Below are 16,729 nucleotides of genomic sequence, written 5' to 3'. Positions count from 1 at the left end.
AGCCTACTCATTTTCAAGTTCATTGTTGAAATATTTCTTCAGATATCGCTTTTTCACTGTCTCGAAACCCTGACATTTTATGTACGAGTTGACAATAATCATTTCCGCTAGGGAACCAGTTTAAGAGCCAGTTTTAAAGTTTAAAAGGCGTGTCGGTTCTGCGGGAAGCAGATTAAAAGAATTTGATTCCAACAGGTGTCTAGGAATTTGGGGTGCACGTTATTCTTGAAAGCTGTAATACAATTCACAAGTTCAATTAACCTTTCGATGTACCTGTACATTGTTGCAATTTGATTTTTGTTAAAAATAGACATCCTCCACCCCCAGTAATTTTGTTTAAAAAATAAATATCTAATATCTTGTATAGTAAAACTCGTTTAGTACGAACACGGATATTGTGAATTCACGGATATAGCGAAGTCATTTAGGTTCCCCAGCTATATAAATTCAATGAATTTCTCATGCGTATATAACAAATTATGGATATAGCGAAGTAATTTCAAAGGTCCCAGCGACTTCGTTATAACCGAGTTTTGCTGTATTAAAATTTACTACCCCAAATTAGGTATCCCTGTTATGCCCCCTTAACCAAAATACAATAATCTTGTCAAAAGTAAGGGAGTTGATTGTAATGTTGTGGGTTTGAATCCCTTTGTGGGACGTGGAGACTGGTTCTTCGAATGAGACCATATAAACCACGGGCCCATGTCCCATTAGATGCTGGCACAAAAAGATCCATCACTGCTCAATGATCATCAGTGACAGTTCCTATCATAGGAAAGAATGTGCAGCTCTCTACTGGCAAGCCTTCATATGAGCAAAAGATTCTTGAGAGAGACATTAAACAAAATACATTGTACTATCAATCTTTAACATGTTTAACGTTCCTCGAGAGAATTTATCTCTTATGAGAGATTGCCATTTCCAGTGAAAGTCCAGTAGCGAGGGGATGCTCCGCTTAACGGTGCCCTTGTTATCATGGGTATCGGCATGGAATGGTGACCTGTGTTCATTTTAGTTGTCTTGCATTACCTTTGTTAACATTTTATAGCAGTTATATGTATCTGTGTTTGTTTGTATACTGCACTGACGTTTTAGCAGGCTCAAGTGAGCTTTTCTGATCAATATTTGTCTTGTTGTTGTTGTCGTTGTAGTCGTCGTTGTTGTTGTCGTTAACTTTTCACATTTTCATTCTCTTCTCAAGAACCATTGGGCCAATTTCAACCAAACTTGCCACAAAGTATTCTTGGGAGAAGGGGATTCAAGTTTGTTCAAATGAAGGACCACCCCCTCTTCCAAGGGGAGATAATTAAGAATAAGTGATAATTAATTTTGTTCAAATCATGACCCCTTGGGCAAGGGTGTAGCCACAATGGGTGATCAAGGTTTTACATAGGAATGCATGGTAAAAATTGTTAAAATTCTTCACAAAGCCATCATGATGGATTATCATCAATTTAAAAGCATAAAAAAGGTAATGTAGATTTGAAATTCAGGAGAATAGAGGAACCATAAAGTGGACAAATGAATACAAAGGCTATATCAATAAAAATTTTCATCTTGTAAACAACAAAAGCATAATGTGTCACAAATGCATTCTAAGGAAGTGTAGATTTAAGTTTGTTTAAATACCCCCTCCCCTCTCCAAAACCCATTTTTAGCTCACCTCAACGAAGTTGGGGGGAGCTTATGTGATACCCTCGGCGTCGGCGTCGGTGTCGGCGTCGGCGTCGGCTTCCCAGGTTAAGGTTAAGTTTTTTGGAGGAGTTTTCTTTTTAATTACCTCTGTGTCCTATACTGATTAGACATGCATGGAAGATGGTTCTAGTGTGTTTCATTGTACCAGTCAAAGTTTCAGATGCTGCAATTTCAGCAAAGGAATTACCAGGTTAATATTTTTGGAGCAGGTTAACAATTTTGGTGCAGTTTTTGGTGTGGGTTTCATTTCCAAGTAACTATAAGCCCTATGTTGACCAAACTTGCATGGATGATACATCTAAGGATGCATACTACCGGGCTTGCTTCGGATGCTGAATCTGACCTACATTTTCCAGTTGAGTGAACAGGTTAAAGTTTTTGGTGCAGGTTTCATTTCCAAGTAACTATAAGACCTATGTTGACCAAACTTGCATGGATGATACATCTAAGGATGCATACTACCGGGCTTGCTTCGGATGCTGAATCTGACCTACATTTTCCAGTTGAGCGAACAGGTTAATGTTTTTGGTGCAGGTTTCATTTGCAAGTAACTTTAAGCCCTATGTTGACCAAACTTGCATGGATGATACATCTAAGGATGCATACTACCGGGCTTGCTTCGGATGCTGAATTTGACCTACATTTTCCGGTTGAGTGAAAAGGTTAAAGTTTTTGGTGTGGGTTTCATTTCCAAGTAACTATGAGCCCTATATTGACCAAACTTGCATGGATGATACATCTAAGGATGCATACTACCGGGCTTGCTTCGGATGCTGAATCTGACCTACATTTTCCAGTTGAGTGAACAGGTTAAAGTTTTTGGTGCAGGTTTCATTTCCAAGTAACTATAAGCCCTATGTTGACCAAACTTGCATGGATGATACATCTAAGGATGCATACAACCGGGCTTGCTTCGGATGCTGAATCTGACCTACATTTTCCAGTTGAGCGAACAGGTTAATATTTTTGGTGCAGGTTTCATTTGCAAGTAACTTTAAGCCCTATGTTGACCAAACTTGCATGGATGATGCATCTAAGGATGCACACTACCAGGCTTGCTTCGGATGCTGAATCTGACCTACATTTTCCGGTTGAGTGAATAGTTAAAAGTTTTTGGTGCAGGTTTCATTTCCAAGGAACTATGAGTTCTTTAATGACCAATCTTGCATAGATGATACATCTAAGGATGCATACTTCCAGGCTTGCTTCGGATGCTGAATCTGACCTACTTTTTGTGGATGAGTGAAAATGTTAGTTTTGATGCATGTTTCATTTCCAATGAACATTTCCAATAAACTATGAGCCCTATAATGAGCAAACTTGCATGGATGATACATCTAAGGATGCACACTAATGGACTTGCTTCGGATGCTGAATTGGACATACATTTTTCAGATAATAGACAAGGTAAAAGTTATGGTTGCAGGTCTATTACCAAAAACTATAAGGCTTATATAACATTGTATAAACCAAACTTGCACAAATGCTGCATCAAGAGATGAAAACTCTCAAATTTGCTTCAGATGCTGGATTTTCATTACATTTTCATGAAGAAGAAGTAGTTTAAATTTTTTATGTAGGTCTATTTCAAAGTATCAGATCAAAATTGCTTTTAAAAATATTTTCATTTTTGGAATGTATACTTTTTGTTGGTTAATTGTGTGACTTTGCCTTACTTGAAGACAACATTCGTTGAGGTGAGCTCTGTAATCTCTGATTACCTATGTTTATAATATATGTAAACTTTTCAATATCAAACTAATTTTTGCTTTTACCTAGCCAGTTGCTCAGGTGAGCGATGTGGCCCCTGGGCCTCTTGTTTGTTTAAAATGCAAACCAAATTCAATTGTTGGAAAGTTGCTGCAAGATACTTAGGTGACCTATAAGGCCCATGGACCTCTTGTTCTAAACTTGAATTAAATTGATCAATGTAGAAGACATGATTTTTCTTCCTTGCACTCTAATCTGTTAATGATAAACAGTATTTGATGGGTGTAACATACGTCGTGGCAGTCATGAGTCTAATTTCAATGAAAATAATTTTTAAAATATCAGATAATGTCTAATGACAATGTCCTGTTTTGAATGAAAATTGTGAAAAATGAAGATTTCTTAAATCATATCTGGTTTGCATAGTGTCTGGTAATTTGAATAAAAATTTTGAAAATTTCTAATTCCTGTTTGCATAGTGTCTGGTAATGTTGGAGGCAGTTGATGTCTTGGAGCAGATGAAGGTTGTCATGGAGACCCAGGAAGTGAACTGGCATGCGGTTCTCTCTTTCCTGTCCACGGCTGTGGTTTGTATGCCAGGTCTCTCCAGTCTTGTACAAGGTACAAACAGCATAGTCACAGAAACCTACTAAGTTGTCGTACATTAAGAAGACTATTTCTCACATAATATATGTGTCAAATATTTGCTGATGTCCCTAAATTTTCAATAGCACTATAAAGACAGTATTTCCATTTCTTTGATGACCAGATTATGTTGGTGTTTTGCTGAGAGATGGACTAGAGAGCTCTAATCTGGAAAACCTTGTCATTGCCTTCCTCTTCACCAGACAGTGCTGCTACGAAGGACCCCTGGTGTTTGATTCCTATCCAGACTGGTTCCAGGTAACATTGATTCCTATCCAGACTGGTTTCAGGTAACATTGATTCCTATCCAGACTGGTTCCAGGTAACATTGATTTATATCCAGACTGATTCCAGTTAACATTGATTCATAACAAGAACCAGACTGGTTCCAGTTAACATTAATTCATATCCAGACTGATTCCAGGTAACATTGATTCCTATCCAGACTGGTTTCAGGTAACAGTGATTCCTATCCAGACTGGTTTCAGGTTACATTGATTTATATCCAGACTGATTCCAGGTAACATTGATTCATAACAAGAACCAGACTGGTTCCAGTTAACATTAATTCATATCCAGACTGGTTCCAGGTAACAATGTTTGATAGACTTTTTAAAAAATATTGGTATTTGAGAAACTCTAATAAATGATTTTCCTATCACTATTTGCATGATGGTTTGCATTTATGATGAGAAGAAGGCAACATTGCATATGTGACAACTTAGTTTTATCATTGGACCTACACGTACAATGTACATGTTGAAGAGTGGGATCATGAATTTGGCTTTTATTATCATACCATCAATCTGTTCCTTGAAATCTAGGAATTTAAAAGAATTCTGATCTGAAGATTTAATTTATAAAAATGTTTTGGCCACACTTTTCAAACCACAAGTCAAAATACAGCTATTGACAAAGTACGTGCTGTAAGAATGTCTTAATTTGTCTGTGTTTGTAATTCTAAAGTACAGAATAACTGAAGATTTTGTTTTTGTAGAAAATTTTATAATTCCAAAATACACACAATAATTGAAGATTTTTGTCTTTGAAGAAAATGTTTTCCGAGTCTACTCAGAATCCCGCTGGAAGCAGGAAGACCTTCATGTGTCTCATAAAATTCCTCACGGATATGGTGCCTTTTGAGTCATCATCACATTTAAAAGTACATTGTATATTATGCCATTTACAAAATAAATCTTACCAAGGGTAATAACTTGTGAGACGATAGTTCGACAATTTTTTTAACGAATCATGTCGTGCCAAAGCCATGTTTCTCTTAATATGCATATATTAGCAAGCAATTCTATTTTGCAGTATCTTGTTTATTAATTAATAGTTAGTGTATAATTCTTGAGTAACTTTCATCAGATCTAATTATATGTTTTTGTGTGTGCAGAATACTTATAAAAATAACAAGTACAAAAAAACCCATTCAAAAGACACCAACAGAGCAACACAGAAGCTACTAACAATTTTGAATACAGCCTATGTAGTATACAAGGGGACCCAGGGAGAAATATAGATTGCTGTTTATAAACAATTTACACCACAAAAGACATGGCCCAAAATGGATGACCAATAAAAAAATTACCATTTGGATGAAATGAAATTTTGTCTCCCTTAATTTAAATTCAAATAAAGCAATTGTGATTAAATGCTTTTTTCCCTGTTGTAGGTCCATATAGTAAGACCCCCTTATGTACCTCCAAAGTGTAGAGAGCTTTTCACAGACTACATCATGTTAGCAAAAACCAGACTTGCCGATTTAAAGGTAATAAAATTGTCATTTCATTGTACAAGAGATTGCATGTAATTGATAAAATGTTCCTGATCCAGAATATAGTGCTTTGAATATAATTTCAGCAACCTTTGGATGCAGAATCTGAAGACCAGGACTACGGAAGCAGGAAAAAGGTTTTGACATTCTTTTTTACATTCTTTTGACACTGTACAGTATTTTAAAAAACTCAATTCCTGAAGATAAAGTTAGTACATAATTATTGTGAGCAGGAGTGCATCTTCTAAAATTGTAAAATTCATTGGCATTAAATGGATCAGGTGTTTAGGTGATAGGGCAGGGCTGTATTAATTATATAGCAGTCAAGTTTTAAAATTTTAATGTGCTAATTCTATAAAAATTGTATGTGCTCTTGGGTACTGAGTAGACAAACAAATAGCACTGTTACAATAGACACTGGTGCCTCTTCCAATTTTTCTTTTTTTTTCATGGCCTTTGGGTTTTTGAGTTCTGTGTTAAAAAGGGCTATTTTGATCATATAGTGATTAGTGAAAATGCATTAGTTCTTTAAAAAAAATTCCTAAAATTTGCTCCTTGCATTAAAGAGAAAAATCTAGTACATGGTTATCATAAGTATTGATGTTACTTCCAAAAATTTGAAGTTCATGGATTCTGGGTGAGGGTCTGGTTTAAGCAGACGTACTAAGTACATGATCGTAGTGAGAGCTTCTTCCTAACTTTTGACGGTTGTGACCCTTGGTCAGGGTTTTAATGTTAAAGCATAGCTCTATTGGTAGTGTAGGAAATATTCTTTAATCTGCATTGAGAGAAGTTATTCTCACATAATTATTCATGAATGATATTGATTACTGAGACTATTGTAAATGATGGTATTTTGAAAGAAAGAACTTCATAAGAATTTTATTTTGAATGTATAATACATCAATTATTTTTAGCTCACCTGATCCGAAGGCTCAAGTGAGCTTTTCTGATCACATTTTGTCCGGCGTCCGTCTGTCTGTCCGTAAACTTTTCACATTTTTGACTTCTTCTCAAGAACCGGTGGGCCAATTTCAACCAAACTTGCCACAAAGCATCCTTGGGTAAAGGGAATTCAAGTTTGTTCAAATGAAGGGCCATGCCCTTTTCCAAGGGGAGATAATTATGAATTAGTGAAAAATTATTGGCATTTTTAAAAAAATTTTCTTCTCCAGAACCACTGGGCCAGGAAAGATGAAACTCATGTGGAATCATCCTCAGGTAGTGTAAATTCAAATTTGTTCAAATCATGACCCCCGGGGGTAGGGTGGGGCCAAAATGGCCGATCAAAGTTTTACATAGGAATATATAGGAAAAATCTTTAAAAATCTTTTTCTCAAGAACCACTGGGCTAGGAAAGATGAAACTCGTGGAATTATCCTCAGGTAGTGTAGATTCAAGTTTATTCAAATCTTGACCCCCGGGGGTAGGGCGGGGCCACAATGGCCGACCAAAGTTTTACATAGAAATATATAGGAAAATTCTTGAAAAATCTTCTTCTCAAGAATAACAAAGCCATGATTGGTCATATTTATATGGAAGCATCCTCAGATAGTGTAGATTCAAGTTTGTTCAAATCATGACCCCCGGGGGTACGGCGGGGCCACAATGGCCAACCAAAGTTTTACATAGAAATATATAGGAAAATTCTTTAAAAATCTTCTTCTCTAGAATAACAAAGCCATGTTTGGTCATATTTATATGGAAACATCCCTAGGTAGTGTAGATTCAAGTTTATTCAAATCATGACCCCCGGGGGTAGGGCTGGGCCAAATTGGCCCACTAAAGTTTTACATAGAAATATATGGGAAAATTCTTTAAAAATCTTCTTCTCAAGAATAGCAAAGCCATAATTCATCATATTTATATGGAAGCATCCCCAGGTAGTGTAGATTCAAGTTTGTTCAAATTATGACCCCCAGGGGTAGGGCGGGGCCACAATGGCTGACCAAAGTTTTACATAGAAATATATAGAAAAATTCTTCAAAAATTATCTTCTCAAGAATAGTAAAGCCATGATTGGTCATGGGACTTCTTTTGGATTAAAACTTTTCAATAATAAACCAATTTTCTACCTTTTCCAAGCCACAGTGCTCAGGTGAGCGATGTGGCCCATGGGCCTCTTGTTATTGTTTTAAGGTGGTAAGGGATACCAGACTCACCTACAAGTAATGTTTATTCAAGTTTGTATATGTAGTATAATGACATCCAGCCTGAATCATTGCCCTTCAAAGGAGAGGCTCTTGAGTGTTACAAATGGATAAATAAGGGGGAAAAACAAGCATATCTGACTTTGAGAAATTGTTATTTTATACCTATAAATTGAAGGTAAAGTTAATATTGTAGATGAATGAACAGATAGAGGAAGATATCCAGAAGGCATTGGTTGTGTTTGAATCCACCAAAAAAATTCCAACCTCAATCATGGAAGCTAGGTAATGGAATATTGATGAACAGATATTGTACTACCATATGCACCTGCATATAAGTTAGTCCGCCTATAAGTCGGTTGAATTTTTTAAGCTTATTTTATAGGGATTGACCTTCTTAAATACCAATCTTTTTATATCTCACCTATAAGTTGGACATAGAGTTTTGGACCAAAGATTAACTCCCAAAAATCCGACTTGGAGGCGGGTACATACGGTATTATTTATTCTCTAGCATAAATAAGGCAGGTTCATATAGTGTTTGTCATCATTTTTATGTCTTCCATCAGTCCATCACATTAAAGATACAAATTGTCGTGGCGCAGTGGTTAGAGCATCTGCTCTAGAGTTGGGGAGTAAGGAGTTAATCCTTACGTCGCGGGTTTGAATCCCACTGTGGGATGTAGAGACCGATCCATCAGAAGAGACCATATAAACATAGGTCCCATGTTACAGCATGTGCTGGCACAAAAAAGATCCCTCCCTGCTCAATGGCCATGAGTACCTAGAATAGGACAAAACTTGCAGCTCTGCACCAGCAAGTGGTGGCATCTCCATATGAATGAAAAATTCTCTAAAGCAATCAAGAACAATCAATCAGTCAAAAATACAAATTTATGAAAGCTATTCAACTGATCTTCTGTCCTTGAAGTTATCTGATTTTCTAACCTTGACTTTCTTTGTGTTCTTGACCTCTCTATTTCCTATTTCTCTTCAGCTCAATTTCTAAGCAGTTGTGAAATAAATTTTAATTAAAACTCTTACACTGAAACATGGTTGTGAGACCTATCCAACTGTATCATAATTTTCTTACAATGAAATTCCCCATGACTTTGACTCTACAACTCCTCATTTTAAATTTATCAATCAAAGAAACTATTCAAACACATCTAAGATTCGAATCAATAAGATGTATAGAGCTGTGTCAAAATTTTCTGACCTTGACTTTTAATATGTCCTTGACCTCTTTAGACATTGTTTTGCATTAAGCATAGTAAAAAAGAAACTGTCCTTAATGTATTTATCAAGCTTCATACAAAAATACAGATTGACAAGAATTTCAGCTGTATCATAATACTATGATCTTGACCTTCCCTATGGCCTTAACTTTACAGACTTTTTTGTGGTCCATGGATCTTATATCTGCATAGCACATAAGTTCTTGGCAAACCATGCATTTTATAGAATTTTTGTACCATTTTTTAGGTCACCTGAGTAAACTCAGGTGACCTATTGCTATCCGTTTTTGTCCGTCGTCGTGCGTCGTGCGTTAACATTTAAACATTTTTAGCTTCTTCTCTGAAACCACTGAACCAATTTCAACCAAATTTGGCATATAGCATCTATGGGTGAAGGGGAACAAAAGTTGTGAATTTGGTGGTCCCCGCTCCCCTGGGGCCTGGGGGAGGGGGCAAAAACCACTAAAAATAGTGCAATCTTTAAAAATCTTCTTCTTTACTCCCGGACATCAAGCAGTCAAACTGTTGGTATGATTGTAATCAGCATTGAGTCCTCTACCAAAATTGTGAAATTCATGGCCCCAGGGTCAGGGGTTCTGGTGTTAGGGCGGGGCTCTATTGATTATATAGTGAAAATGCAGTAAGTCTTTAAAAATCTTCTTCTCTGCTCCTGGGTATTAAATAAACAAATTAAGTTCATAGTTATGATGAGCAAGAGTGGCTCTACCAAATTTTTGAATTTTATGGCCCCAGGGTCAGGGGTTCTGGTGTTAGGGCGGGGCTCTATTGATTATATAGTGAAAATGCATTATTTCTTTGAAAATCTTCTTCTCTGTTCCTGAGTATTAAATAAACTAATTAAGCACATAGTTATGATGAGCAAAAGTGTATCTTCATAAATTGTGAATTTTATGGCCCCAGGGTCAGGGGTTCTGGTGTTAGGGTGGGGCTCTATATTGATTATTTATTGAAAATGCATTAAATCTTTGAAAATCTTCTTCTCTGCTCCTACGTATTAAATACACTAATTCAGTAAATAATTATGATGAGCAAGAGTGCCTCTACCAAAATTCTGAAATTCATGGCCCCAGGGTCTGGGGTTCTGGTGTTAGGGCGGGGCTCTATTGATTATAGTGAAAATGCATTAAATCTTTGAAAATCTTCTCTGCTCCTAGGTTTTAAATAAACTAACTAAGTACATAGTTATGATGAGCAAGAGTGCCTCTACCAAAATTGTGAATTTTATGGCCCCAGGGTCAGAGGTTCTGGTGTTAGGGCGGGGCTCTATTGATTATATAGTGAAAATGCATTAAATCTTTGAAAATCTTCTTCTCTGCTCATAGGTTTTAAATAAACTAACTAAGTACATAGTTATGTTGAGCAAGAGTGCCTCTTCCAAAATTGTGAATGCCTAAGCATCTAGCTTAAAACATGAAACAAATTCAATCATCTGAAAGTTGTTGCGTGATGCTCAGGTGACCTATAAGGCCCGTGGGCCTCTTGTTTGCCTTGAGTGTAGCAACCAAAAATCTTTTTGTACTTCATGAGTTTAAATCAATTGAATACAGCAAAACTCGTTGAGTACGAACACGGATATTGCGAATTTATGGATATAGCGAAGTTATCTTGACTCCCCCATATGCTTAAATTTAACGAATTTCTTACACAGATATAATGAATTATGGATATAGCGAAGTCTTTTCACAGGTCCCAGTGACTTCGTTATAATGGAGTTTTACTGTACCAAGTTAATTTTAATTTTCTTTCAGATAAAAGCAGAAACAAAGTATGTTGCTCTTATTCGTGACCTTTATTTTATTTTCAGCATATTCAGGAAGCCTTACTATGTGGGCAGATTTTTACCCGTCCTCCTAAAGCCAAGGGCTGTAAGTATATCTCATGTCAATGCAATATCTCATTTGTCTTACTAAGCAGATTCCAATTATTTATGATTGATAATGTATTCATCCAGTGTTGAAGTTGCCAATTTTAAGATGTTTGAGGTTGATCCCAATTTATATGTAAAATCATGGAAAGAGAAATCTTACTGTCAAATGCCAAATCTCACTGACAAATCTAATATATAATACTGAGAGATAACAATACAGGTAAACAGGTCAGATACTAATAGTCAAATGAATAAGTATTCTTTTATAAATCTACTTGTATCTACTAAGCCTTATATCGGTTTCAATGGGCTGTTACATTGTCGAGTTTCAGGTTGTCTCATGGCAGTTTTGAGATTGATTCAAATAATGCCTAGCTATGTGTAGATAAAATAATTTATCTATTACTTTATTATTTAGCTTCCGGACATTCCAGATCTGAGAATGAAGTTCATTGATACATTGAAATTGTAAGTACTGTTCTTGTATGTTTTTTTACATTAGTGTATTTTCATCGAAAATTTGACTGAAACAGATCAATTACTGTATAGAGGGAAAATAACTCGCGGTGTTAATATTGGCTATATTCACGGTGTTCATAAATCCGTGAATTCAAGAAACAGTGAATAAATTTTCAATAATCTCCATGTTTTATTTGGAAATTTGAGAATAAACCAGGATAGGTTTATATACATGTACGTGCTCTACATGGTCATTTCAGTAATTACAAATACTTGTCATTCAATTATTTTAATTATCACGCTTTACTTTAATTCTAATCAGCAGATAATAAACTGTATTTGTTAAAAAAAGCTGTTTTAATAGCCAGCGCTGCATGTTTAGTCAATCAAAACACGTGGGTCATGGTTTTGATTACCCGTGGGTAACTAATGTTACCACGTGTATTTGTTACATGTACCTGCATTATCATGCATATTAATTTTTATCGACGTTTTAAAAATATTCAAACAACTATCGAACTTACTGAAGATTTTGTAAGGATATTATTTCGTTGACCTACATTAACAAATTTATTACCGTCCAGTGGTTTTTCGCCACGTTAACGTTAATGTATTGCAGATCTTGGGGTGCACATGCACTCATCTTAATTGCATATACTGATATAGGAAAGTCATTAGACGTTTATAGTCAAGGACGTTTTATAACTGCACTTGTTTTAATTAATCGTCAATTATTTATTAAAACTAACATTTTTATGTTACCTACCCTGTTGATGTCGTTTACATGTAGCTAAACGGATATAGACAAGGGAGGTAACTTTTATTTTATACCAATTCCATGAATTCAAGAAACTTTGATTGTGTCAGATGAGAGAAAAACGTGAAAACTACAGCCCGTGAAATTAATTCCCTATACAGTACTAGTATTTATTGAAAAATTAATTGGGGGTGGGGTGGGGGGGATGTCACCAAGTAAAATGTGGATTAAAATTCAGACTAATTACATGTATGAATTGATCTTTTGAATAGAGTGGAGAAGATTCCATTAACTCTGTATAACAACTACATCACAGCTTGTAAAGCAGAATCATCCAAGCTTTTGGAAGGTAGGTCAGGCTGGAATGTTGGAAGAGGTAATTCTAAATATAGTCATTAAACATAAGAATAAGATCACCTGTTGACATTTGTTTCTGTTGTCAGGGGTATTCCTGGATGACGAGGAGGATATGGACATGGAACTGACCGAGACAGAACAGTTAAAAAGGAGACTGGACCAGCTCCTTAAAGCCATACAGGAAAATCCCAGCAATAGAAGTAGGTCATAAAGCCTTACAGGAAAATCCCAGCAATAGAAGTAGGTCATAAAGCCTTACAGGAAAATCCCAGTAATAGGAGTAGGTCATAAAGCCATACAGGAAAATCCCAGTAATAGAAGTAGGTCATAAAGCCTTACAGGAAAATCCCAGCAATAGGAGTAGGTCATAAAGCCTTACAGGAAAATCCCAGCAAAAGAAGTAGGGCATAAAGTCTTACAGGAAAATCCCAGCAATAGAAGTAGGTCATAAAGCCATACAGGAAAATCCCAGCAATTGAAGTAGGTCATAAAGCCTTACAGGAAAATCCCAGCAATAGAAGTAGGTCATAAAGCCTTACAGGAAAATCCCAGTAATAGGAGTAGTTCATAAAGCCATACAGGAAAACCCCAGCAATAGGAGTAGGTCATAAAGCCATACAGGAAAATCCCAGCAATAGGAGTAGGTCATAAAGGTCATAAAGCCATACAGGAAAACCCCAGCAATAGGAGTAGGTCATAAAGGTCATAAAGCCATACAGGAAAATCCCAGCAATAGGAGTAGGTCATAAAGCCATACAGGAAAATCCCAGCAATAGAAGTAGGTCATAAAGCCTTACAGGAAAATCCCAGCAATAGAAGTAGGTCATAAAGCCTTACAGGAAAATCCCAGCAATAGAAGTAGGTCATAAAGCCTTACAGGAAAATCCCAGTAATAGGAGTAGGTCATAAAGCCATACAGGAAAACCCCAGCAATAGGAGTAGGTCATAAAGGTCATAAAGCCATACAGGAAAACCCCAGCAATAGTAGTAGGTCATAAAGGTCATAAAGCCATACAGGAAAATCCCAGCAATAGGAGTGGGTCATAAAGCCATACAGGAAAATCCCAGCAATAGAAGTAGGTCATAAAGCCTTACAGGAAAATCCCACCAATAGGAGTAGGTCATAAAGCCTTACAGGAAAATCCCAGCAATTGAAGTAGGTCATAAAGCCTTACAGGAAAATCCCAGCAATAGAAGTAGGTCATAAAGCCTTACAGGAAAATCCCAGTAATAGGAGTAGGTTATAAAGCCATATAGGAAAATCCCAGCAATAGGAGTAGGTCATAAAGGTCATAAAGCCATACAGGAAAATCCCAGCAATAGGAGTAGGTCATAAAGGTCATAAAGCCATACAGGAAAATCCCAGCAATAGGAGTAGGTCATAAAGCCATACAGGAAAATCCCAGCATTAGAAGTACAGTGTAGGTCATAAAGCCATACAGGAAAATCCCAGTAATAGAAGTAGGAGTAGGTCATAATACTATACAGGAAAATCCCAGCAATAGGAGTAGGTCATAAAGGTCATAAAGCCTTACAGGAAAATCCCAGCAATAGGAGTAGGTCATAAAACTATACAAGAAAATCCACACAATAGGAGTAGGTCATAAAACGATGTGGGAAAATCCCAGCAACAGGAGTAGGTTATGATAGGGTGTAGAGGTTGATACATATTGGCAGTCAAAAGGGCTCAAAATCTGGTGGCTAGAAAACTCAATTGATAGAGCAACTGGCTGACTGGAGATTCAATGGGCCCAGGTATAAAACCTGTCATGGTCCATCACATTTTTCCTTTCTGGTTACAGTATTCTGACCATGATTATTGCAAAGCTTGAAAGTAATTGAATTTGTTACATACTATGAATCATTTTAATTCGTGGGGGTCAATGTTTGTGGGTAAGCAAAATTTTGTTGGTTCGTAGGGTCTTAATTTTGTGGGTAACTCATATATACAAAAGATTCAATACATAAATATATTTAGAAAATAAATGTTCATGGAGATGTAAATTCGTGGATAAGGGTGACCCACGAAGTCCACGAGCATCGGTCCCCCACGGACATTAATGATTCCACAGTATTGCACTCCAAGGTTCCATTTATGTTTAACTTAGGAAGAAGTTATTACCTTTCCAAAACCCTGAGAAAATTTATTTTGTGAGTTAGCAATATGTTCATTTAAGTGAGTAGGAAGTTAATAATTACTTTACTAAATGAGAGAAAAGTTATTAGCTGCACTGTGCATTGAAGATGTTTGTTTTATTTTGTTGCAGTGATTGAACAGTGTTCATTAGTGAGGGAGAAGTTATTATCTTGTTTGAACTCTGAGGACAATAGTGAATGTAATCATGCCTGTCTCTTCCTCAACATGGATGCAGCAGACATCTCTATACCATATATAAAGGTATATAAAATGAAATGGTTTATTTATCAAAGAGTCGTAAATTCCCACGAAAAAATACAAAGAAATCTTTGTTGTGCAGTGTATTTGTGTGCTTCATTTTAAAATGTTTATACCGGTACACAAAAATATGCTCTGTTTATCAGGACACATAATTTGTATGTATGTTTAATTGATTTGTTACATCAAAATAGATGTGAAATACTCGTTTTCTCTGATGATTTATCCAAACTGTGTATGTACAAAGACTTGCTACTTTTGGATTCCTTAGGCAGTGGATCAAATTCTGGAGTTTTTAGCATCAGCTTGTCAGACAGTTAACAGCAAAACAGATACTGTATCATGGCCACAGGATTTCTTTACTCTTCTGAAGGAAGTAAAAGAATTGCACTCTGCACTGCTTATAAGAATTTGGAAACTTGTGATGGAACAGGTAAATTATTATTAGAGATCTAACTGCTGAACCATTCAATTTCAACCACATTTTCTGTAAATGTAGAATTCATGAGTTTTTTTTTTTTTTTTTTTAAATTATAGTACCCTGGTATGTCTTTTTTAGGGCTTTGAGTTGGAATTTCATCACATCAAGACCCTTGGCTTTCTTCTCGCATATCTACATCACATTTACCTGGAATCTCTTGAAATAGAAATAGTAACATGCCAGAATAGCTGCCGGACACTGCATGGGAACTTTGTGAACTTAATTTTGCAGGAGCTGCCAGTAACTACAAGCAAGTGGAGGAAGTTTTCATTGAGGTGAAACAGACCTAAACAGAGGCTATATCCTACAATTGTTGAAGAGATTGTAATTCATGTTGTTTAGATTTATTCATGTTGTTTAGATTTATACAATTTGTTAAGGAATTTGTAAGATATTATATACTTCTGCCAACTTATGCAAAAATTAACCCTGTGACACAGGTGTGACTGATAACTTTGGTCACTTAATGTGAAATGAAATATAAATTGTATTACATGCATGATTTCTTTTACAGAATAATGCTGGAATATGTCAGCAGTTTGTCAAGTATGAATGGCATTGTCATCAAAGAGTTCCTGACAGACACTTTCTTAAACAAGGTATCTGTGTGTTTAACCAAACAGAATTACTTAAAAATGTTTTCTCTCATTCAAATTGTCTGCATGAAAATTTAAACAATAAAATGCTTTCTTTGTTTGTTATTACTGGAATTAATGGAAGCAGCTGTTGCAGAAAAAATACATAACCCGCGAGTAATGTAAATTTTTTCTGCAATAACTGCGACCGTTTATTCCAGTGATAACAAACAAAGAAAGACATTTTTAGGTCACCTGAGTAACTCAAGTGACCTATTGCTATCCTTTTTCGTCCGTCGTATGTCGTGTGTTAACATCTGAACATTTTCAGCTTCTTCTCTGAAACCACTGAACCAATTTCAACCAAATTTGGTATACATCATCAATGGATGAAGGGGAACAAAATTGTGATTTTTATGGTACCCGCCCCCCTGGGGCCTGAGGGATGGGGCCAAAACCGCTAAAATTATTGCAATCTTAAAAAATCTTCTTCTTTACTCCTGGACATCAAGCAGGCAAACTGTTGGCATGAATGTAATGAGCATTGAGTCCTCTACCAAAATTGTGAAATTCAAGGCCCCAGGGTCAGGAGTTCTAGT

At 36.2% G+C, this 16,729-nt stretch overlaps 1 protein-coding gene across 1 annotated transcript in view; it reads left to right on the top strand.

Moving 5' to 3' along the window:
• Window positions 1-16,729, top strand: part of LOC134230319 (Fanconi anemia group A protein-like) — a 146,177-nt gene that overhangs the window by 37,956 nt on the left and 91,492 nt on the right. The window contains exons 9-22 of the mRNA XM_062712088.1: window positions 3,888-4,029; window positions 4,178-4,311; window positions 5,105-5,215; window positions 5,729-5,824; window positions 5,917-5,967; window positions 8,177-8,265; window positions 11,044-11,104; window positions 11,525-11,574; window positions 12,595-12,671; window positions 12,766-12,879; window positions 14,947-15,077; window positions 15,346-15,507; window positions 15,634-15,830; window positions 16,070-16,154. Of these exons, the coding sequence (XP_062568072.1) occupies window positions 3,888-4,029; window positions 4,178-4,311; window positions 5,105-5,215; window positions 5,729-5,824; window positions 5,917-5,967; window positions 8,177-8,265; window positions 11,044-11,104; window positions 11,525-11,574; window positions 12,595-12,671; window positions 12,766-12,879; window positions 14,947-15,077; window positions 15,346-15,507; window positions 15,634-15,830; window positions 16,070-16,154 (1,500 nt within the window). The remainder of the gene's footprint in view (window positions 1-3,887; window positions 4,030-4,177; window positions 4,312-5,104; window positions 5,216-5,728; window positions 5,825-5,916; window positions 5,968-8,176; window positions 8,266-11,043; window positions 11,105-11,524; window positions 11,575-12,594; window positions 12,672-12,765; window positions 12,880-14,946; window positions 15,078-15,345; window positions 15,508-15,633; window positions 15,831-16,069; window positions 16,155-16,729) is intronic.

Source organism: Saccostrea cucullata, unplaced genomic scaffold (assembly GCF_032062105.1).
Source record: "Saccostrea cucullata isolate Sc308-1 unplaced genomic scaffold, CSIRO_AGI_Scuc_v1 ctg2080, whole genome shotgun sequence".
Taxonomy (NCBI): Eukaryota; Metazoa; Mollusca; class Bivalvia; order Ostreida; family Ostreidae; genus Saccostrea; species Saccostrea cuccullata.
This window is presented reverse-complemented; position numbering and strand designations above follow the sequence as displayed.